Below are 22506 nucleotides of genomic sequence, written 5' to 3' on the forward strand. Positions count from 1 at the left end.
GACTTGGCCTGAAGGTCTGATTAAGACCCAGACCATGCTGTTATACACAGAAAAAAAGGGGGGGTCTCTAAGGTCTTGGAGTATTTGCAAAAATAAACACCACTGGCCAAGCCCACCCTGCAACAAATCATAAGCAGTCTCATAAAGGCCCTTTACAGTCCCTGCTGGACGTGATGTAAGTGTTGGGTGGCCTGAGCAGCCCCTCCTCAGTCCCTGCCTGTCTGCTCTGGAAACTCCATGTGCACCCAGCCGGGCATACTCCCTTCCTCCTGAGGGTCTGCTGCTGCAAGGGAAGAGACAGGGCTGCTTTTCAAACTCTGGCATCAATACTTGCTATATGTTCTTCAAAACCCACCTGGACTACGCTGCTACAGTTGTGCAGCATAGGAGAGAGACAGTGGGTGGAAAACAAGAGGCAGGGAGTGATATGATTATGACTTTCTAGAGGGGAGCCTTAAGAGCATTAGCCACCTTCCTTAAAATTATATTCACGTTCCTCTAAACTAGGGTCAGACTGTTATTTATTATAGGACCAAACTGCCTTTGCATGTTGTGGACTGTATAGGAATAAGTAGCAGATAAGTAAGAAACTTGTGCTCTTAAGAAACAACATAAAAACATCAGGGAAACAAGTGGGTACAGCTACCATTACAAAGCATCTTAGGAAAGCTAAAGAAACAAAGCACATATCTATAGCCAGAATGTTTTGTTTTGGTTTTTGGTTTTGTTTGGTTTTTGTTTTTTGGTTTTTTTTTTTTTTTGCTAAAATTTGACAGGGTAATTCAAAACTTTATTAAAATAATAGGATATTTTAAAATTCAGGAAAGCCATCTAGTAATCTTTCTGGAACAGTGATCTTTAAGGGAAGCACGTGTGCCACTAGAGGTTTTATACGTAGATTGTACTGTAACATATGAAATTGCATTTTTCAATCACCTTTCAGGATCCATTGGAAGTTTTCCACAGAAACCCTCCCTCTCTCCCCCTCCACTTCATAGCCCATAAGTTAAAAACCAGCATTCTAAAAATAGTTTCTCTCCCAGTTAGGTCTTTTAGGTTTCTCCCCAAAGTTTCTATAGGGGCTTTCTTGAATACAGCAGTGCAATTTGATGATGGTTATATTCTGTCCTATTATTTGACTTCCTTAATTTACTCTTTCTTACATAAACAAAACAAAAAACCTCATTTGAAGAGGAGGATACAGTCTGTCAGTGTGTTTAACAGTCTATCTTTTTTAATATTTTTACCCTGAAGCTACCACCATCTGGGAGTAGTTAGCATGAGAAAACAATAAAAAGCCAATCTATGTTCGTAAGACTTGTTGCCTGCAGTATTTGAGTGAGAAGATTAGCATCCCCATTCACTTATTTATTTATTCTACCCGCACATAATGTTGTCATTTTTAAATCCAAACAGTTTGAAAAGCTCCTGCTGTTGCTTATGCGCTAAAGCCCAAGCTGAGGTTATCATGTTTGCCTTGCAGCACCAAATGTCAATTTGCACTCCATAAAGCATTGTACGCCGTTTGTAGCTGTGTTTGTAGATGGCTGTAGGACATCAGCTGTAGCGAGGAAAGTACAGACAACTGAATCTCTAGTCTTAGCAGGCACAGAAAAAACATTGATTTCTACCCCCTTGAAATTCAAACGCATTGGTAAGACTTTTTTTACCAAACCCAAGAGTTTATGGATTTTGGTTTTTTTTTTTTTTTTCCCCAACTGATACTGTGTTCTTCTCCACTTGCCCTTGTGAGCATTCAGAGTGCGCACCCAGCATGTGCCTCAGGAGTGAAGTTTGCTCAGGTCTTGAAAAACAAGAAAATGATCCTGTTCCCAGGACAGTCACTGTGCAGGCATACATTACAGACCTGAATGGCATGTTTCATTAAAATACCATTTTTGTGCAGCAAGGTTGGAGCCTCAGATTTTAGCTGCTTTTGTATTTCCCTTTTAATAACTCCAGCAGTAACTGTGGTTATTAACGTTATTTTATTACACATAATAACATTGAAAGTAGCTGCAGTTATCTCAGTTGCTCATGTCAGTCAGAGCAAAGTTTTTCTGTTTGCTTCTTTTCTAATCCTTGTTCCTTGCACTTCCACAGTCATCAGGTTGAATCCAAAGCTTCTAGTCACACCAAAGCAACTCCACAAGCAGGATAACCGATTTATTTGGGCATCTAACTCCTAGTTTATTCTAAGGCTTTTTGAAAACGGTCTTTGATGGTTAATACTATCTGCTTTAACACCTGGTAGAAGGGCAAGTCTATTACTATTACCCAATGATGAAGCCTTCCCAGTTCACAGGACTTCTCTTTATGTTCAGCAGGCCAGTTTAAACAGGATTATAATGATGCTCTTTACCTGCAACTGACCTTCTCCTTGTGCAACTTTTTTGGCTGGATGTGTGACTCAGCATTAGGCTATTAGACACCATAGCCTAATGTCAATAAATGCTGGAGGGATCAACACTTACATCTCAGCTACTACATTACAAACCAAAGTTGGCTGTCAGACATAAAATTGTTCCAGCCAAGAATCTGTAGTGCTTTTCTCTTCATGTACCAAGTATCACACAAGACAGAGGAGCCAGTGAAGCAAAATATTAGCCCAGCTCTTAAACTGGCAAGAGAGCTTGAACATCACAGAGCTTCCCCTTGCTCCCCCCCAGCCCAAGGTTCCCACAGCTTTTCAACATTGCTGTGTGGTGCTCCTGCCAAACAGGTGTCTCTGCCTCCCCAAGGGCTGGTAACAAATGACTATCTGAGTTCAATTTGTGCAATGGAAACTGTTTCCATTACAAGCATAAGTGAAATCTATCCAAGCAACTGATTCTGAGATCCCAAAGCCTGCATGTTTTCATAACCTATACTGACACAGCCTTAGCCTTTCCAGAGTCGGTCAGGTCAATGATTTCTTTGTTCTTCAGCTCATGAAACACGAGTTGGCAAACACCACCTTCACTAGGTCAGGTACCCCTCTAAACCCCCTGGTTTAGAGGCTTGAACCCAGGTCTACTCAGAGCTTTAAATTCAAGGGATTATTAGTGCAAGAGAAACACTGCAAAAAGCTTACACACACATTCCTTCCTTATGCATCATTTAAATACTGTCAACACGTCTTTCTTTGCAGTCTAGTAATTCCTACATTAATCATTCTGCAAATCAGTTTCGTACTGAACAGAAGAATTGCATCATATTGTAACAATTTGATCCTCCTAAGCTGAGACTGCCAGAGGTTGATTAATTAACTGTACACTGTGACAGAACTGTAAATGACCTGGTGTTTTAAGTTGATCATGTACAATCAGAACATTTACAGCTTTCTAATACATTCCTCACATATGGGAGGACCAGTAAAGATAGTTTGAGCTATACTTCAGACTGAGCCTCATATCAGGTGTTCCTTTAATAAATGCTTAGGAACCAAGTCTGTATGTTAAGATGAATCAGCATCTCACCACATGACAATTTTGATGTTTTCTAGAGACATCAGTATACCTCTTAATCACAAAGTACACGACATGGTACTATCCATCCCTGAAAGAAGGTTCACTGAAGTCCTTCAGGGGAACTGAGAAGCAGGTGGCTGTAGGGGATGGGTATGACTGTCTATCTACAGAGCCCAGACTAGCAGCATTCAGTAGTAAGAACACTCTTGAACACCTGATTAAACTACAGTTCAAGTCTTGCCATCTGCATTTAGGTTATGATGACTAGGAATCAGTTTTGCTTATTTAATCAAGTAGTTATCTGTATCACGGATACAGTGCTTTCTGTAACAGCTGACAGTAGTTTATCCAGGTGTTAACACTGCATTTGAACCATGCTCTAGCACTAGTATGGCCTGTTTAATCTTGCAGCTCAGATATCTAGTTTAATGAACCATTTATAGGTATAGCTTTGCTCCTGTGTGACCCAACTTAAGCTTTGTTATTTCATTCAAAAATTCAGAGCGGCTGTGCAAGCAATGCTTCATTTAAGAGGCACTGAGCTCAAATTCCCAGAATTATTCTAGGACCTTCTCCTAGACAGACTCTTAAAGTCTTTCCCCCGATTAAAACTAACATTCAACTCAAAACTTAAAAACTTCTTTATTTTACTCTTAGACTTGGGCTTTAAGGACACCTTAGAATCAGTTACATAAAGATTGATATTGCAAAAAAGTGGAGGTGCAGTTCCAAAAAAACCTCATAGTGTCTTCAAATATAAAAATATATATCCAATTTATTATTATCTAGGAAAAGTGTACCACCATTTCTGCCTCAAGCTGGTCCTGCCAGCTTTTGGGTCATGACTCCCCACTACAGAGCTCAAGAGCTCACACTGGAAGAAGCATCTCCGAGGTTCATGTCACAGGCATGATTCACAGCAAGCTGCTTTGTTGCAGCACACAGACCCAACCTTAAGTTTTTTGAAAGCATTCCATAGTTTTCCGTTGAGCAGTGGGTAAAAAGCATCCAAACATCTCCTGGGAAGCATATGTCATATATACAAAGCCATCTTCATCTTTGTAGTCCCTGTACACTTCTGCCATTGTCAAGGACATACTGGCTAGGCTTTTGTTGTTCACCAGCAGGTAGAAAGCTTGTGTAGCAGTTAGAGCCATCCTGCTTCTAATTGACAAAGAGAAGAAAAACAGAAGATTAAGCAGTAGCAAATTCAAGAAGGTTTCAACTTTATTCTATGAAATACATTAAGCAAGGCAGTTGCATGAACTATGTACAAGAAATGTTGTGTAAAGTCATTAGGTGGTTTAATGTCTCCGTCAGCAGGAAGTTAACCATATGTTTGGAAGCTGAAAGCCTGGTGCTCTGAGGAAAGGCTTACATTGTTAGACCATGAGTGCTACTGAGCCTGGGCTTTGAGCTCCCAATTACCAGGGAAGAGTGAGAAGGAACAAAAAGCTTCTGCAGTGGAGCTGTAGTAAAGGATTCCAGCATGGTCTGTTCACTTATAATAAAGTCTACCCTCAAAAGAAGAGTCTTTTTCAGACACATTACATATGATGACCAGGATCTAAATTGCCCAAGAGCCAAAAACATCTTTTAAGAAGTTATCATCTACAGAGATCTTTCCCATATTTTAAAAAGTATGCTGGAAAGCACACAGCTTTCATACTTTGTCTAAATACTTTGGCATACTTATTCCTTGTAGTGTTTTATAAAGAAAAATTTAGAAGCACATTTTGTGCCACTCATACCTAAGAGCTGCTTTGAACTTGAGCAAGGTCCAGTAAGAGAGCAAATAAGGCAATAACAGCTATAAGCAGAACAGAACCACAGAGCACCAGTACCAAGTTTACCAAGCAGGAAGAAAGCAGAACAGGAGTCCGATACAGTCTTTACTCACTACAGTTAGGGGGAAGAGAGAAGACTTTGAATCCAAAAAGCACAGACCACATTTTTTCCCCAGATGCACCCGTGAAAGTACCTGTTAGTTTTCTTTCAGCATTTGCAAGAGAGGGAAGCCATTACTAACACCTTTATCCCCCTCCCCAGCAAAGAAAGCAAGACATTCCAGAACAGCACTGGGAAGCACCTGCTTAGAGAAGAGCAGCGCGCCCCGGCCGCAGTGCAGACCCACGGGTGCTTGCTACCCACCTGATGATGGTTATGAACTGTGTCATGGTCAGCTCCTCAGGAACAAGAAACTTGGTTTTATCCAACAGAGGAAGGTATTTCTCCTTATGGTATCTCTCAACAATTACCTGTTTTAATTAGAATCCCACTTAGCAAGACCTGAAACATGCAGGTCCCTTCCCCCCTCCCACACTTGAGCGAGAGGTCCCCAACGTTTCTTTTCAAGCAGTTAGCAATAACCCCCGCTAACAAAACAGAGATTTACCGGGATTTTCGTTGGGAACTTCGCCCGGATCCCTGCTACTTCTTCCAGCCGCGTGGCTGCGCGGGAGAGAGGAGAAACGTTACGCGTGCGCGCACCCCGCCGCCGCCGCGCCGCCCCCTCCGCGCACGCGCCGCCCCTACCGAAACTCTTCCGCAGCTTGAACGGCCTGGCCGCCTGCGCCCCGGGTACCGCCTGCATCCTTCCTTCCTTCCTTCTTTCTTTCTGTCCTTCCTTCTTCCTCCCTCTCTCCTTTCCTCCCCCCTTCCTTCGCGCCGCGCTGCTCCCGCTGCCGCGGCGGCCCCGCGCCTCTTATGGGGGGCGGGGGCGGGCCGGGGCCGGGGCCGGGGCCGGGTCCCCGCCCCGGTGCTGGGGGCAGCGCCCGCCCCGCTCGGCGGGGGGAGGCCCCGCGGCGCTGCCGGCCGGCCGTGGGTGTCCCGTCGTGTGTTTCCCACCCCCCCCTCCCCGCCCCGCAATTTTTCCTCGCTCGAGGGGAGCGTGGGGTGTGCTGCCGGCCTCTCTGAGTCGGCCCTAGCAGCGTCTTTTTCCGTTCTGTGCTTGCTTTGGTATAAATTATCCGAGCTGCGAGACATTCTGCGTACAGGACAATGTAATGCTTTGTCAGAGGTCTGAGTGCCCTGCGGGGTGGTTGGAAGGTGCAGTTCAAGGCTGGATTATCTCCATCTGTCTTCCCTTTCCAGATGGTCAGTCCAGAAGGTCAGTTACCTTCTTTGTACTTAGAAACTGCTTTTGGACTATTTATTCGGTTTTAGGGAAAAAAAAAAAAAAAAAACCCAAAAAAACAACCCTAAACAAATAAAAACACACACACACAAACACAAAACAAACAAAAAAAACACCTGACATTTTTAATATCCTCAGGCTAACAGATTGCTTCCTTTCTGAATGACTTGGGAGGGGTGTTTTAACTCTGGTTTTGTCTCTAAGGCATGGTCAACTATTTAAGGGCTTCCAAGCAGACTTCAAGTCAATCTATTTGTCAAATATGAGACAGATTCTCTGCCTTTTGTATTGCTTGTTCACCTGCTTTTACTTCAGCTGTCAATTTGTCTTTGCAGACAAACATGGCTCAGCAAGGAGTAAAGTTAACTCAAGGCTGGTTGTTGTGTAAATAAGTCATCTCAGTGAATGGCTGGAATCAATCCTCATTACTGATTTGTTTTCCTTATCTCTTTAAAATATAGTAGTTTTCATTTTATTTGATCTACTGGGCTAAGGGCAAGTGGAAGTTGCTAAGGTTTACAAGTTACCGTTTATGAGTTATGAGTTTGTCTGCTTTTTCAAGGCAAAATCCATGACTGTCACCTAAGATCATTTTGAAAAGGAACATCTTTGCCAAAGTGTGTGTGCACAGTGTATGCATATGTCATGATTTTCAACCAGTCTTGCCAGAACAGAGTTTCAGTGGCTGAAGTCGTTAGTGCTGCCGAGCTGTCCTTCCCTCTTGATCTGGAAGTGGTGTGCTTTAGTCACACTGCAAGCTCCCCCACGTGGCACTACGAATTTAATTGGGCAGAGAAGACAAGATCTTTGATTTGAGAGTTTCATGATCAAGAGCTCTGACCTTGGAGAGGGGACTTGAGGCTACGCTGGAACGGTTTGGGTACAGCTTCTCCTTTTGAGCAGACGGCTGCATCAGGGCGAGTAAGCGCAGGGGCTTGCTTGCAAGGCTGGGTCTGGCTTAAGTTCTTTTGAGTAGAAGTGAGATGACAGACTGGGGAAGAGTGGGTGGAGGAGAACACGTGCCACAGAACTGACATGATGCCGTAACTGTCTGGTGAGACGTGTATTTGAGAAGATGAAGGAACAGAAGAATAATTAGAAGTGTAAAGAAACAGCATGGAAATAACATACAGCACAAGAACAAAGCCTGCAGGCGGCAGAAGGATGTGTGGAGATCAGAGAGTGTGTCTTTGGATCTGTGGTCAGTGTGGGGCTTCCCAGAGCTGTTCAGGAAGAGGGCCAGTTCTTCCACACACCCCAGTGGATCTGTTGGTTTCTGCCCAGTAGCTCCAGTAGAAAGATCTGTGATCCACTGTGTGCAGAGAAGAGGGAATCTGCCACACCAGGGTTCTGCTTTCTGTGTCACCTCTTGCTGCACACAAAGTACCAAAGCATGGCTCCATACAGACACCAGCAGCCCTGCTTCCAGAGAGATGTGGCTTCTTGTCATAACCATCAGCTCCTACAGCAACTGCTAGAGAGAAAAACGAAACCCTGATAAGAAGCCAGACAAGAATTCCCAGTGAACCTGGTGATCAGTTACAGCTCTAATGTCTGTGAGAGCTAAGAGTGAGTTTAGGTAAAATCTCTTTGGTATGGAGGACAATGGTTAAAATGTGCATACGGGCAGGACTGACCGCATCCCCCCATTCCCTACCCTCTGCGCTGCTGGCGGGAAGGAGGTAGAGAAATCAGAAGCAAAGCTGAGCCTGGGATAAAGGGAGGGGTGAGAAGAAGGTGTTCTCAAGATGTGGTAATGCTTCTCATGGTCTGAGTTGTTCTACTTTGTCTGTTAAATGTTGTTGTTAGTGTCTATATTAAATTTGTGTTCTTTTTTCTTCCCCTAAGGGAGTCTGTCTTTTGCCTGTGACCATAATGGATGAGTCATCTCTCCCTGTCCTTATCTCAATTCACAGGCCTCTTGTTTCATTTTCTCCTTCTCAGTGCTGGGGGGGAGAGGGGAGTGAGTGGCTGCCTGGTTCTCAGTTTCCCTCTGAGCTCAAGTCACAACAACCTCCAGTTGCCATCTAGTGTTTCCTTAGAGAAAAATACCGAACACCTTTTTGAACGGTGAATTCTCCTTGAGCTTTGAGACTTCTCCTCTGTTCTTTCCTGCTCTGAAGCAGCAGGTTTGAATTACATTACTGTAGCGTGTGTGAAAGTTTGCATGACATTATCTGTGATCTGCTATGCCTTGGATTGGTTATAATAAGCTCTGTAACAACAACAACAACAAAGAGGTATAAAAAATGCTGAGGGTTTTGCATCGGTATATTGGAGTCTCTTCTTCCCCTCCGCAAGTGCTTTTGAACACTTGGATGTGTCGCTGAGGCACGACAACATACCCAAAAGCAAGCATCTGCTTTTCTCTAAGTCTGTGAGATGAACAGCACTGCTTTCAGGTGGACCTGTGGGCTATTGTGGAGCTGAGGATCAAGAGCTGCCTGCCTTACCCAGAGAACCGAGATGCTCTGATCAGACTGCTCAGGCAGCATGTGTGAGTGCTGTGAGGCCCTAGCCAAGATTTTGCCTGTTGTAGGAAGCTCACAGCTAAAATCTGGTGACTGCAAGTACATTCTGCCTTCAGAAGCCTCCCCAGTGCTGTCTGGTGCTCCTGTACCCTCCTGGTTAAAAGCCCTGTGAGGTTTGCGGAATAGGATTGATGAGGGCTGCAACTCCTGAGCCTGGGGGATTGAAGCTGTGCTCCTACAAAAAAACCTGACCACCAGGCTGCCTGCCCCTCCTCGAAGCTGCTGGGTGAATGCGCAGTACAGCGGCCAGGGCCAGGCAAGGCGTCAGCCCCTGCCCACGCCTGCCACCAGGACATCCGTAGGGTGGAGGCAGCGGCCGTTTAAATTGCCAAAGCTTTTTCTGCCAGAGCTGGGGGGACAGGGCTCCCAGCCAGCAGGCAGACTGAAGCTTGCTAGTCTGCTCTGCCAAACTAGCCGAACAGTGCGATGCCTAATGAAGGCAAACCCAAGGGTCAGGTTTAGTCAAGAGAAAAACTCAGTAAATGTAAAACTCTGGATGGCATTAGAAGTGATTTGCATTCCAGTGGACAAGATTCGCTTCACTTACATGGTGAAAAGCACTCTAGTATGCCATAAACTGAGATTAGTTTTCCTTCATAAATCAGTATGCAGGTGCTACTGAGTTAATTCCAGTGTAGCAGAACATGGATGACAAACAGGGCTTCGCTCTGGCTATAAATTCCATCCAGCACTTAACAATCCTGAACACAAGTGGTTATGTAAGCAAGAGAGGCTGAGGGAGTAAGTGTAGAAGGCACAAAACAATTATGTATAGTCTAACAATTTAAATATGAATGATACAGTGCTAGAGGGATCAAGATTTATTTATTTAAGCAGCCTAACTGAATAGGAAGAGAAACTGCAGCATGATGTTCTAGGGAAAAAATCTGACTTGGCAAAATGAAGGCTTATTTGTCTCACTGGGAAAGCCTATGAAGTTCTACAGTATTATGCATAGTTATCTTAAATACGTGCTTTCATGAGGGTTGTCTAAAAGTGAAAATAAAATAGTCAAGTTGAGGGGTTTGAAAAGCCCTCAAGCAGTCAGACTTGGCCAGCCAATTTAATAGGTTTTCAGAGAGCCATTCTGAATATTTCCACACTCCCTGAACATGGTTACTTAAAGATAGGGAATCCTTTGTCTCCTTTTTCCCTTCTGCAACTCTGAACCTGCCTGTTTCTCCTCCTGTGACACAAGCAAACCCACACTTGTTGGTAAGCCTGAAGTGATTGTGTTCCAGTAACTAACTTTCTGAATTCATAAGTCTTTACACCAAAAAGCTAGCTGGACTATTCTTATGTTTTAGGGGATGCTTAGTCTTATATCTCAGATTTATTGTTCAAACTCATCTGCTAATAAGACTCAGATCACAAACTGAGCCTCTCTCAAAATGCTGAGATAAGTTTAAAAGTCACCAGTGATATTTCTGGATTGATTGACTAGTGTTTGTATGTACTTTTGGTTCTTTGTCTCCTGATTTTTTAATCCTTATATTGAACCTAGATCATACGTGTGATGGCTTTTTGGTGTAGCCACAAGGATTAGAAATGAGTTCTGTTACTTTCAAGTGAGAGACTACGTGACTATTTTGCACCAGATCTTGAGATTCTGAAATTAAAATGTCCCTTCTGCAAAAGAAACTGCGGTTAGACTAATTTCATCTCTCTTTCTTACCTTTAACTGTCCTGTTGGTGTTCAGCTCATTGTGTTGGAGAGTAGTTTCTTTATGCTAGTTTTTGGGTTCAAGTGCACTAATCGTGCTTTTGTTGAGTGCTTTATCTTCCATCTAAAGGTTTTAAGACCTCTCTCAACATTAATTCATTACATTTTCAACCTTATTGAGAGCACTGAGTAGACTGATGTGAGGTATCGGTAGTTTTTAAGTTGTTCTACATAGTAAGTGCTTCTGTTTTAGCATTTTAAATTTGAGATCTAGATTCTCAGTAATCTTCAAGTGTTGTTCAAATTGGAGATTCTAACTAGATGTAAAAAAAAAAAAAAAATAAAAAAATCAGTGACTCTTTTTGAGGAAAGCTGGCATAAGATGGCAACCTTTCGGTCAAGGTCCCTGCAAGTACATCTTTGATTTTCTGTTTCCTGCTATACTAGTGGTTCACCAGCTTTCTGTCCCACAGGCGCTGAGCTCAAAGTCTAGAAAGATACTAAAAAGGGAAAACCATCACTGGATCCTCATTTTCCATTATCTGTTCTCTTGTTATCATTGCTAAGGTGCAGTGTATTATGTTTTCTGTCTGCAGAAGAAACAGAATCGATGTTGTTCCTGCTAGCCAATTTCTTTGGTCATCTTTTTGAGAAACTGAACAAATGTTCCTCTGCACAGACAAGACACTTAGTTTTTCCTTGAGGTATAGTGCTTCAGTTAATGGATTTCCCTTTGTAAGATATCATAACCTTCTGTAGTCATGGCTGCTTTACAGATAGCAATAATTGAATAATGCTGTTCAGAGTTTCTTGATAACAAGGCCCCTCTGTGGGATTGGGCCTGGTTAATGACTGCTGTTGCTGAATCATTGGCATTTTTAGGAGAGTGTGCATATTGGCTCATTATAAGGGACTGCTGGTACTTCACATGCATACCAGCAACAGTTAATGCAAAGGCACGATAAAAAGAGAAAAGCTCCAAATTTAACTCTGATTAGAATTTACTGAGCATCTGTTTGAATAAATCTGATTTTTTGGATGTTTATTATAGGCTGAAATTCTGGGACACAATTTCCCTCTTCTGTTAATGTGTCTGCTGTTTGGCTTGGTAGTGCATTTGCATTATGTCTTGCTGGGTTTCGTAGTGCTCCTACTATGAGTACAGATCTCAGTGCTTGTGCCTTGGTGAGAGGGAACAGCATCCCATGCTCTGCAAAAATGGATTTAAAAGTTGTGCTTTGTCCATATATGATTATAATCTTGTTTGAAGATGTTTTCCTTTCATACAGGGTTTAAAAGCATTTTCTCCAGTACGACTGAGTTGTTATCAGATAGGATGTCAGTGTCTTTATGTCCAGTCTGTTCCTGGCCTCCCTGTTGAGACTGCCAAGAATGTGTCAGACAGTGCCAAAAGGAACTATTGGGTTTTGGTTTGTAGATCCTGGAAACTGGTTTCTATTTTAACCATCAAAAAGGGTGTTATAACTGACGGAGAGCAGAGGATTTTAAAAATAGCTTTAGCATGTCCCTGTGAAGCTGGCAGCTTTGTTGTCATCTTGCTGGAATGCCTGACAGAAGGGTCAAGAGAGTTGAGCTCTCTTTCGGGGGCCGAAAGCATGTCTCATCAGGAGAGCAATGCACAGAGTTTTTAAGAGTGGCTGGGACCCTTGGATGCCTCCCTTTTCAGGTGCATGTTATAGAGGCCTGATCCCTACTGGGAAATTGCTCTGCACTTAATGAAAATCTGGATTCTTAGGGTGCCCTCATTAGGTACTCAGAAACTGTGGCTCTCGGGACTTGAAGTCCCTTTTAAATGCTTTCAGCAGAAATGTCTAAGGCTTAGATAGGTCCAAACCCCAAAACTATAGAAAAGAATGTGAATATAAAGGAAAGATTGAGTTCCTGTTCTATAAATTCAAGACTGTTGCTTAGTCTTAGAAATATTTTTTTAGGGAATTTTGTAAGATGTTAGGAAAAATGCCAAAATTAATGGATGCAAGAGAGAGGAATGTTGCTTAGTTATATTGGAAGGAGGACCCCTAGATAACTATTCCCAGTATTTCTACTGAATTGCGTGACTTAAACAAGTCCTGGAACCATGGCCAAGCCCCTGAACCATGTCATATACTTAGCTGCATAACAAAGGTGTTGCGGAGTTCAGTTAATACTCATGTGTCATGAACAAAGTTCTGTACAAATGCTAACAATTTATTGAATATGAAAATGCTGACAAGTGCTTTGGACAGATATGGGATAGCTTCAAATCATAGCCCAAACATGTACATTAGCAGGTACTCAAAATCGTCTACTTCAGGAATCTAACTGGAGATGACTAAGTGCAGAGTCCACTCTCCTCAGGTTCTGTATATGGTCAACAGAGGGAGAGAGAGAAACTCTTACAGAGGGTCCGTTCGGTGTCAGTGCTCTCAACTGCCTTCTGCATGAGTCCTTCCCTTTACGTTGGCCACACTGAGCGCTTGATTTGAGAACCTGAAGTAGGTGCTGTGAATAGTCTGCAAAGAGCTCAGCGGCATAGGAGTGGGCTTGAGTTCTGCTCTAGTTCTCTTTGAGCTGAATTTCCTTTGACCAGTAACACATAGGTTTGCTTAGTTCCTTGGTGCTATCAAGTGAAATCGTCACAATAGGTTATAGCAATGTAATACAGCCTATATATTTTGAGTCTTTACCCTGAATTTTGGTTAAAACTGTTACACAAAACATGCCTCTATGGCTTAGAGAAAAAAAGTAGAGCCTTGTACTGCTAACTATATGTGGGAAATAAATTTACAATGAAGCACTGAGGAATAGTATGCCTAAGATACAGGTGGGATGGGAGACACTTAACAAAGGTCAGACTGGCAAACCCAAACATTCAAAACACTAGCTTCTTGCACAATTCACAGGCTTTAGTTTGTGTGACTAACATGTATGCAGTAGATAAGCCAATTCTTCCTGACCTTTGCAGTACTATGGTGGCAGTGGGCAATCTTTACAAAGGGATGAATTGTTCTTAAACCACAAATGGAACATATTGCATATGGGGAGGCTGTTGACTATGCAAAACATGTGCCACTGTCTTGCCTTTTGTCTTCTTGAGCAGGCCTAGCTGCTTTGGAAAGCAGAAGGCTTTCATCACCTATTTGCTTTCAGGTTCCCTATCCTCTTTCAAACAGTATCTTGAAAAGCAATGCAATGCTAGTTTCACAGTGTAGCAGACGAGCTGAAGGCAGGAATAGATCTACAATTGTTGCTGTTGGTGACTGTGGTCATCCAGTGGCCACCAGCAACAGAGAATGGCCTTTGCCCAGCCCCTCTGTGTGATTATCAGGGGACACTCTCAGAAGAATAAGAATCCTGTGTTGGAAATAATAATCAAGAGGATTTTTTTCCATGTTTCAAATGAAAGTTTAAGTAAACCAAATCTGAGACCTGGTGCAAGTCCCACCCTATATAAATGCGTAGATAAATGGGATAGATGTGATAGATGGCAATAGTAGAGTAATGAATGGCTCCTGTTCATCTCTAAAACTGTCTCTGCTAGCAGGCTGTGATTTTTCCTTCAAACCAAACAGCTCCAAGAAGGCTATGATCAGACTCCAGAAGGACACAGTGAACTTTTAGAAAGAAAAAGCAAGAGTTGTCCTCCTTATCCTGTTTCAGTAGATCCTTAAATATTTCATCAGGTGCTTTTCTATATTACAGTATTCTTTCCTGCAGATAGCTTTACCTTTTCCTTTAGTTCTTCATATACTGACTGACTTACGTTTATTTGTGTGAACAGTATCGTGCTACGCTGAATTATGTTGAATATTATATTCCTGAAATACAGATACTGAAGTGTATTTACATATATCACTAAGATCTTATTGGGAGACCCAGTTAGCTTTGTAACAGCCGAGGCATTCATTTGCATCATCTTTTTACTGTGCAACAATCAAAACAAATTAGTCAGACTCACTCTTGCTAATTGTCCCCGTCCCTTAAGTAGCATTAGCTCCATGCAACTGTTCAGTGCAAAAGCTGAAATGGTTTATTAATGTAAGAACTCTTCTTGCCTTTGAAATTTCAGTGTCCTCAGTGAACTGATTTAAAAAATTCTGTTCTTGTATTTTCTTTGTTGTAAGATGAGATGCTGTAATCACATCAGACACTGCAGTTTTTTGTGTGTATACTAGTATATATAAATGCATATTAGTATATATAATTCTAAGTATACTTATACACACGGAGACAGGTGTGTATATATATATATGTTATTTTTTCATTTTCACTGAAGGTTTGGCGTCAGATATACAGAGTGGATTAAATAAGTTGCTATGGATGTTAATGATACTAAATGATTAAACAGCCCAGCTGTCTGTGGTCAAATGCAGCATCTCAACAAATACTTCTCCAAAATAAAAATTCTTCCAGGGAATGATTTATAATTTAGACCTGTAAAAAGGTTTCCTGGATAGCATTTGTTTCCCATGTGTAGTGTGGTTTGAGATCTACTTTCTGATCCAACTTTCTGCAGTTGTCTCTGAAATGGGCTTGGTGATGGATGGTGGCAAACAGCCTAAAGATGACTAGATATTTTGCCTCTCTAACATATGTCTCCAGAGTAATGAGTTAGTGTCTAGCAACATGTTAATGTCACAAAGTAAAGGAAGTGGGGTGAGAGAGTCACTAATCAAAAACTACTTGAGCTGGACTCACAGAAGAAGAGCTAGGGAGCCAGCTGCCCAGACTGGATCCTCTTCTTCCATGAAGCCTTAAATTTCTTCACAGAAGAGATCTTGATTAAGCAGAACAACGTTTGGGATTTTTTTTCCTGAACAGGAGCTGAATCAAAATGTGTTGAAAGTTTTAATGAAAACAGACATGTGTTGAGGAAATCAAAACTTCAGAGTGGGTCAGAGTGAGGTAGATCATCGGTGTGGTGGTAGGACACTTGGCCTGGGATGTAGAAGGTGCTGGGACAAGCCTCTGCCCAGAGGAGGAAAAGCAGATGGTTTTCATCCATTATTACTTTCAGTGTCTCTTTTTCAGAGCCTCAGTATCCTATGCAATAGTTAAGTCCCACTCATCAGGATACAGATAACGTGAAACTTTCTCTCCTTTCTCATGCCAGCACAAACTCCAATTCAATGCAATGCAGTTTGGTAACTCCTGGTGAAAATACTGTTACCACTAAACCCCATAGAGCTGGGCATCTTGACACTTTTGTGTGGCTCTGCCTTTTTTTTTAGTTTCCCATAACTGAAAGTACAGGTAACTCACCTGGGCCAGTCCCAGCCCATCATCTGTGATCTGGCTGTAGTGCTTTGGCACTATGCAGTGATCATTGTAAAATCATATTTTTTCTACCAATGGAGAATTACTCCAAGAAGGGTTTGCCTTGTGCGAAGGCTCAACTCTGAGACTCTGGATTAATTTCTTAGCTGTGCCACAGCCTTCCTGGGTGCCTTTGGAGCCTCTTTCTCTTCTGGTGGGATTTTCAACCTATCTACAGGAGAGGGGTGCCAAATTCCTCATTTTTACTTTGTGCAGTGATTAGCACAGTGTTACTTTGTCCTCATTTGGAATATGCTTAATATCTTGAAATCCAGAAATAAGTAGATACTATTACAAACTGTGCTTAGAATTGGGGATATCCTATGAATATTCTCCATAGAAGACTGATTTTGAGAAGGCTATTTCTACATTAGAAACCAGAATTGCACAGTGACTTCTGCACATGCTTTTACATTATGGACTGGGTAATTTTTGTCAGATTGCTTTGAATAATGAGTAAATTCAGGGAGACTGAAATCTGTTCAGACACCTAGTAAAGATGCAAGAGCAAAGTTCATCAGGTTAAAAGTTTACAGTGCACTGCTTTTTGTGTTTCAACCCAATGTTTCATTTACATCCCTGGTGGTCAGAGGATCTTCCACCCTCATAGGAGATCTGTGTGAGTCGCACATGTCAGTGATGCTCCTGGCTGGCCTACAGGCAATTCAGTGAAGATGGCAGGTTCATGTCTCTCTCCCTCAGGTGTGTTGCCAGTGGCAGCAGTTGCCTTCACGCAGCAAGGTCTGAGTCTCAGTCCAGCTCCCCTATTCTGTTTCTAGTTGTGGCCAGTAGAAATGGCCATATGTAGGTACTATAAATGCTCTGTATTTAAACTATGCATCCACTGCTGACCAAAGTTGAGAACAGATTATGGGGCTAACTGGACCTTTTGTCTGACCCAACCTTTTATTTCCTATAATTACTACAATGTCTAAGGAATAATATGAGAACATGAAATGATACTTGCCCATCCTCTGCCATTTCAAGTGCAGTAATTTCCTGAGCTGGGGATAGTATTTAATACCCTCAGATGTATTTTATTCCATGAATCTGTCCAGTAGCCTTTGAATTCAAGCTGGTGTAAACCTAAGTATCTGCAACAACATCCTCTCAATGATTCCTACAACTTAGCTACATGTGGTGTGATGAACAACCTCTGTTTGTTAATTCTGAACCTTCTGGCTGTTAGTAGTTTCATCCAGTGAACCTCCATTCTGGTACTGAAGGAAATGACAATCGTCCCTTGTCCACCCAGTCTGACATACCACTCATCTTTATAAATGCTCCTGCAGTGTGGAAACAAAACACTGATTTTATTTTTAGGTATAACAGATTCAAATAAATATTTTCTATCTTGGGTCATCAAATTAAGCAACAAGAAGTGGCCTGCCTTTTCATAGCATGCCCTGCTATTCTGCAGCTTCCAGATAGGACTGTTGATTTAGGCACAAGGTATCACCTCTGTTTTTAAATTTGAGTGCCCAAGTTAAAAGATTTTTGTGCACTATTTAATTCACCTTTCAAGGTTATTTAAAACAAAAAGAGGGTTGGGGGTTTCCATAACATTAGCAGCACTGGCTCGGACACAAAAGGAACGCATCTGCAGAGGGAGTAGGTGTGGTTTTTCATATAATCTGTTTTCTCACTATAACCACGTTGTGAGAGACCATATTGAAAACTCCAAAAACTCCAGTCAGCCTCTGGCTCTGTGCAGAAAGTCTTGCCCTGCCAGACCTACAGGGGACATTTGTTTGCCTGATAGGCAGAAGACCTTTTAGACTCTGGGAGTTTATTCCTTGTGGTCATTGCACCTCTGGAAAGATAGGAACAAAATGCGAATGTGCTCCAGACTGATTTGCGCTCCAAACATGCAATGAGTAATAATTTTTTTCTACCAGCTGACAGTAGAAAGTAGGGCTGTAAAAGGTCTGCCTAGCAGAGGATTATATGAAGGTCTTTATGAGACAAAACAATTTTTGCACAATACAGCATGTCAGATGCAAGTTGAAACAATCGAGGATGAATGTGCTGCAGCCTAAGGTTCAGGCATGGTTTATTTAGGATAATTGCCCAGCAGGGTGGTTGTCCCTTTCCAAACCACACTGGAAAGTCCAAAAGCACTAAAAGTATCATCGTATCATCTTGCAATATTTCTGAGCACCTCTATCAAGATAACAAATACCTTCCATTTTCCTTGGCATCATTTCTGTGTTAGGAGAAGTCAGCAACCTGCCCAACCTCATTCTCATGCTAAAGGGTAATATTCCTACCACAGAGCAGCTGGACTGCTAATTAAACAAAAAATCCTTTACATCTCCAAAAATAATATAGCAGAATGACCACCTGTTAGAGAATTATATATTTTGATAATGGTTTTACTGGGCGGGGGGGGTGGTATTATTTGTGTTTTCTTCTTGTTTGCGGCAGCTGAGTGCTAGAGAGCCCTCTTGTGCTGGGTGCTATACACACACTGTACAAAAGGAGCACCTTGCCCTAGTCTCTAACCTGAGCAGCAGAGAAGACACTTGTGTTTGTAAGGGTGCAAAAGAAGCAGTAAGATGTCTCTGGGCAGTATGGGGGACAGTAGTTTTGGAGCGCAGCCAGCTGAAGCTCAGCCACTCTCTAGACAACAGACTTGAAGAGAGACCAGAAAAAGGTTCCCAATGCTGGGGTATGTTATGGGAGTTTCTGTAAATTGAAACTTCAGTTCCTGTTGTTGTTACTGGTACTTAAACTGCAGGACACGTGGTCTTGTATCCACTGTCTTTCTCCTTCATGTTGTGAAAACTGGTGCTTTGACAGAGTTTCCAGATGAAGAGATTAGGTTTAAAGTTTTCTCATGGAACAAATTTTATTTGATCGATTCCTCATTTTAGGGACTAAAATTTCTTGCACTCAGTGAACTTCTGCTGAATGCCCAGAGTCCTGAGGTAACCCCATCTCCCTCTCCACAGATGTCTGCACACAGCCATCCCCTGGGAGACTGGCCAGGGAGTCAGGGAGACTGGGAAGCCCCAGCCTTCAGTGACACTGATACCTGGCTTTGCTGTTGGTATTAGGACACAGGCAGTTTGGCTGAGCTGTTCCAGCGTCTGAGCAGCTTCCTGCTGACTGGAGGGCTGAGAAGAAAAAAATACTTAATCTGATTCAAACTGAAATGCAGTTCTGAAAAAGATGAAGTCTGGTGTTAGCAGGACACCCCCTTTCCTGGCTGTCCTCAGTTCTGATGGGGATCCTTGGATCCTCTCGTCTGAACGTAGGTTGCTTGTGCTTCTTGACTTCTGTAGTTTCAGTACACAAAGGAGATGTATAAAGACAGTTGATTATAATGGTTGTTATTAATGGGAAGTGCAGAAGGGAATTATCTGCATTTAAATTACTAATGTATCTCCTAACACTCCTTCTCTCTAAATCACAGGGAAAGTCAGACTAGATTTTAACAGATGGTGTTATATAGTTCCAGAAACAAATAATCTGACTACTGTGGTTGGAATGGCGTTTACTCTGTCAAAGCCTAGATAGGATTTTAAGTCAACAGAATATATGTGGCAGTTTCATAGATTTATACAATGTGTAGGCCAGAAGCAAAGGTTAGGTCTTTCACTCACATCACATGTAACACAGACAATAGATTTTCACCTAGTTTCTCCTGTCTTAAGCATCTTCTTACGTGACAGCAGATTCTACCACATCATCAGGTATCTCTTCAGGTCTGTTTTCTCCCTCATCAAACTTTAAGGTCTTCTTGTTTATTATACACTGTGTTTCAGATGTCATCACCACAGAGAATGTGGTTTCATATTAGATAGTGCAAATTTCAAGGAAATAACTCACTCATTCTTCCCAGCACTGCTAATGAGGATATTAAAGGAGTTTCTCTTCCACCACTGATCTTCAGACTGTCTGTCAGCTGTTGTACTGTGCTTAGTTTGGTTTGAAAAAGTAATTGAGTTAAATTTCGGTAACTGTATCGTACAATTCTGTTCTGTTGGGCCTATTAAATGAATTATGAAGTGGTGTCTTTAGTATACTTTCCCATTAACCCTTGGCACAAGTAAATTTGAGAACAATACTGGTAAATTGTTATCAATAATATTTGTTAGGTACCTTTTAACTGTGTGGATGCTACTAATCCTCACTCACTTGGATTTTTGTGCCCTAGGTCCCAGGATGATCACACAGGAAAATCCAGAGGAGAGCTGTGCCCCCAGTACCCTCCCTGCACCATGCAGAAGACCTCAGACAGGGTTTTATCCAGGGACTCCCAAGGGATGTGTAGCTTTAAGTAAAGGCTTTGAGTTTGAATGGCAGGAATGCTTCCAAGCTGAACAGCACATCATGGATCAGCAGAAGTGTTGAGACAACACAGTCTCGCTACATGGCGAGGACAAGATGGCTGATCATTTGTAAGAACGTAAACAAGGATAGGATCTGAGGGGCCAATAAAAACTTTTAAAATCAGGGACAGTGGAATCGAAATATGTTAGGAGTGGGGAAGATTCAGTATAACCAACAAGCTCTTCCTTGACATCTGAACAACTTGCATCCAATGCTGTTCATGACAAAACCTGAGAGCAATGTGGTCCTTCAAATCCAAACTCGTGTCCTGCAGCCAAGGCCACCCATTGCCCTTGGTCACAGTGGGAAGGACACCCAGGCACATACGGATGCAGAGGAGAGGCAGCCTGCAGAGAGAGCTGTTGTGGCAACAACAAAATGTGAGCAAGTTAGCACCGAGAGGTGGTAATCATCAGCTGATGGCTGGCTAATCAGAGGTAACTGTTTATGTGGAAGAACTTACTTCATGTCTCATTTTGAACCATTGGTAACTCCCCAAAAGTGGAGGTCTTGGGAGTGATTCACATGCTTTTTGCCTTAGGGATACTTGTGACTGGACTCACACACAGAGGCAAATAAATGAAAGCATAAACATGAGACATTACTGTGGCACATTACAAATTTTTGATTTAATGACATTTTGATTTAAGAAACCCACAGAGTTAATCTTGATTTTATGCAGTGTAAATGCTTAATTTTATTATGTGCTTTTCAAGAATAAAAACTCTAGAAAGCTTCCTTGAACTTTTATTCCTCCTACTCGTGTAATTCTATCTTTTCTTTATAAAGCCTTCCACTGATGTATACACCATCTTATTTAGAAGCTTAACAGCAGAGACAGCATGGTGGAAAAGGCTCTTTAACTAGAAGCTTATGAGTGACAGAAAAGAGGAACTGAAGGATGAGTGTTGGTCTTTGTTTTCTGGAAGCAAATAAAACCCTGGCGATGGTCCCCCTGCCATTGCTCTGCCACTCCTGGAAGCAAGGAGAATAGTTCTTAGCAGAGTACACATTTTCTTTAAAACTGTAAAAGGCCAAATACTGACCACAGTGTATAAGATGTCAGTGATTCACCTTCCTCTGTCATGTATGTGCGCTTTTTTTTTTTCCATACTACTTTTTCCCCACCCTCCCATTACTCATTAGGCTTTGAACCCTAGTTTTCCCAAGCTGGCAAGCTCCTAGCATTTCTCTGGCTACAAATTATCTCAGAACTGTGGTGTCAGGATAATCAGCACAATATTTCAGTCCTCTAACAGAAAAAAAAGATACTTCATGGTCTTAAAACATTTATTTTTTTCCAATTATTTTCTCTGTCTGTATTTTCAGCTTTATCATCATGTGAATAAAAATGAAGGACTCTTGCCCCCATAATGCTTGTTAGAGCTCCCAACAAAGGTACGTGACTACATTTGCCATAAGCCCCTATGTATTTGGCAGTGGGACTGAGCCTAAGGATTTTGATTAAACATACTACCACCCACTACAATTAATAATCATACTGGATACCAAAATCAAATAAACAATGTAAGTATTGGTTTTGTGTTACATTTCAATTTCTGGGTCATCATTTGTATGTGCCATGCGTGATCTGCTGTAATTCTCATTCCCCTATCTCTACTTGCCACAGTCTTCCACTCTGTTATTCTCTTTCCCTCTGGAAATAACCATCTCTTGCAGCAGCAACCCCTTTGCTCTTTGAAAACTACTTTTTACATATTGAATTGCCTAGGTAATATCTATTTAATTATATCCTTGCTGATTGTTCTTACTTTGCATTCAACTTTGGAATAAGATCCTTGTCTATTTTCCTAGATATTCTAATTACTCTGATAACAGCTATTACCCTTCTTCTAAATCGTCTCTTGCACATAAACCAAAGCATTTTGCATAGGTGTTCCCTTTAGCAAGGGGCACTTGCATTTGAAGGGTCCCTCAGCAAGACTCAACAATTGTAGGTTAATACTACTGTCATAACTTCTCCATTAACTTAATTTTCATGAAAGGAACACAAGCCAGAGACAAAAAGAAATAAGGAACAACAAATTAAAGAAGCTAGAACATCTTTTTATT

The 22506-nt window shown here is 41.9% G+C and overlaps 1 protein-coding gene and 1 long non-coding RNA gene across 2 annotated transcripts; one reads left to right on the forward strand and one right to left on the reverse strand.

Annotated features, from left to right (window-relative positions):
• Nucleotides 1-4072: 4072 nt before the first annotated feature.
• MAP1LC3C (microtubule associated protein 1 light chain 3 gamma) lies at nt 4073-6150 on the reverse strand. The gene is made up of 4 exons (XM_042796152.1): nt 5985-6150; nt 5845-5900; nt 5601-5707; nt 4073-4613 (listed from the first exon to the last, which is right to left on the reverse strand). The coding sequence occupies exons 1-4, from the start codon at nt 6040-6042 to the stop codon at nt 4403-4405; spliced, it is 432 nt and encodes a 143-aa protein (XP_042652086.1). The 5' UTR covers nt 6043-6150; the 3' UTR covers nt 4073-4402.
• A 147-nt stretch (nt 6151-6297) lies between these two features.
• LOC116965612 lies at nt 6298-22082 on the forward strand. The gene is made up of 3 exons (XR_004409495.2): nt 6298-6558; nt 20258-20870; nt 21763-22082. It is a non-coding gene; the product is annotated as an uncharacterized LOC116965612 (long non-coding RNA).
• The last annotated feature ends 424 nt before the right edge of the window (nt 22083-22506 follow it).

The sequence above is a fragment of the Tyto alba genome, unplaced genomic scaffold (assembly GCF_018691265.1).
Source record: "Tyto alba isolate M040663 unplaced genomic scaffold, T.alba_DEE_v4.0 Super-Scaffold_22, whole genome shotgun sequence".
NCBI lineage: Eukaryota > Metazoa > Chordata > Aves > Strigiformes > Tytonidae > Tyto > Tyto alba.

Excerpts from the sequence above, each read along its gene's own strand:
- MAP1LC3C (XM_042796152.1), bottom strand. The coding sequence starts at position 6,042 with ATGCAGGCGGTACCCGGGGCGCAGGCGGCCAGGCCGTTCAAGCTGCGG. Across the intron at positions 5,708-5,844 it reads AGTTCCCAACGAAAATCCCG|GTAATTGTTGAGAGATACCA; the intron begins GTAAATCTCTGT and ends TAATTAAAACAG. Across the intron at positions 4,614-5,600 it reads CAGTTCATAACCATCATCAG|AAGCAGGATGGCTCTAACTG; the intron begins GTGGGTAGCAAG and ends TTTGTCAATTAG.